This window comes from Phaethon lepturus, unplaced genomic scaffold (genome assembly GCF_000687285.1).
Source record: "Phaethon lepturus isolate BGI_N335 unplaced genomic scaffold, ASM68728v1 scaffold13394, whole genome shotgun sequence".
NCBI lineage: Eukaryota > Metazoa > Chordata > Aves > Phaethontiformes > Phaethontidae > Phaethon > Phaethon lepturus.
The window spans coordinates 1-893 of NW_010537036.1; the positions used below are offsets into that span (position 1 = coordinate 1).

Genomic DNA, 893 nt, shown 5'->3' on the forward strand with positions numbered 1-893 from the left:
CAGGTTTTGGAAAACGTTCCAGAGGGCTCCGTGGTTCTCAGTGTGGTGGCAACAGATCGGGATGTGGGAGTTAATGGGGAGATCTCCTATCAGTTCAGCCAAGCAGTGAGCCAGAGCGAATCAGTGTTCATCATTGACCCTGCGAGTGGTGAAATTAAACTGACAAAGCCTCTGGACTTTGAGGCGGCAGAGCATCACGAGCTCAGCGTGCAGGCCACAGATGGCGGGGGCCTCTCGGCAATCTGCAAGGTGTTGGTGGAGGTGGTGGATGTGAATGACAATGCGCCAGAGCTGGTGGTCAGTTCCTTCAGCAGCCCCCTCCCTGAGAACACGTTACCCGGGACGGTGGTTGCCCTCTTTACCGTCAGGGACGGGGATGCTGGTGCCCCCTGTGCCCTCGAAGACCAGCTTTTGTTCTCCCTGCGGACAGCCTATAAGAATTACTACGAGCTGGTGACGGTGAGCATGCTGGACCGGGAGGAGATGGCGCAGTACATCCTCACTGTCACAGTAGCAGATGCAGGGTCACCACCTCTCACGACCACTCAGACCTTCACGGTGGACATCTCTGATGTCAACGACAATGCACCTGCCTTCAACCAGACCTCGTACACCATGTACGTGCGTGAGAACAATGTCCCCACGGCACTCGTTGGAGCTGTCAGTGCCACGGATGCTGACGTGGGGCCCAATGCCAAGGTGACCTATTCCCTGGCCCCAGCCCACCCCGCAGAGCAGCCTCCCTGCTCCTGCATCTCTGTGAACTCTGAGAACGGGCACGTGTTTGTGCTGCGGCCTCTGGACTATGAGCAGGTGAGGCAGATCAAGGTCTTGGCGAGCGCCTCCGATGCAGGGTCTCCTCCCCTCAGTGCCAAAGGCACCATCCTCCTTGT

General features: G+C 57.9%; 1 protein-coding gene across 1 annotated transcript in view; it reads left to right on the forward strand.

Moving 5' to 3' along the window:
• Nucleotides 1-6: 6 nt before the first annotated feature.
• LOC104620206 (protocadherin beta-8-like) overlaps nucleotides 7-893 on the forward strand; it is a gene marked incomplete at both ends in the record, with an annotated part of 1,356 nt that continues 469 nt past the window's right edge. The window contains one exon of the mRNA XM_010286356.1: nucleotides 7-893. This exon is cut by the window's right edge and continues 469 nt beyond it. Within this exon, the coding sequence (XP_010284658.1) occupies nucleotides 7-893 (887 nt within the window).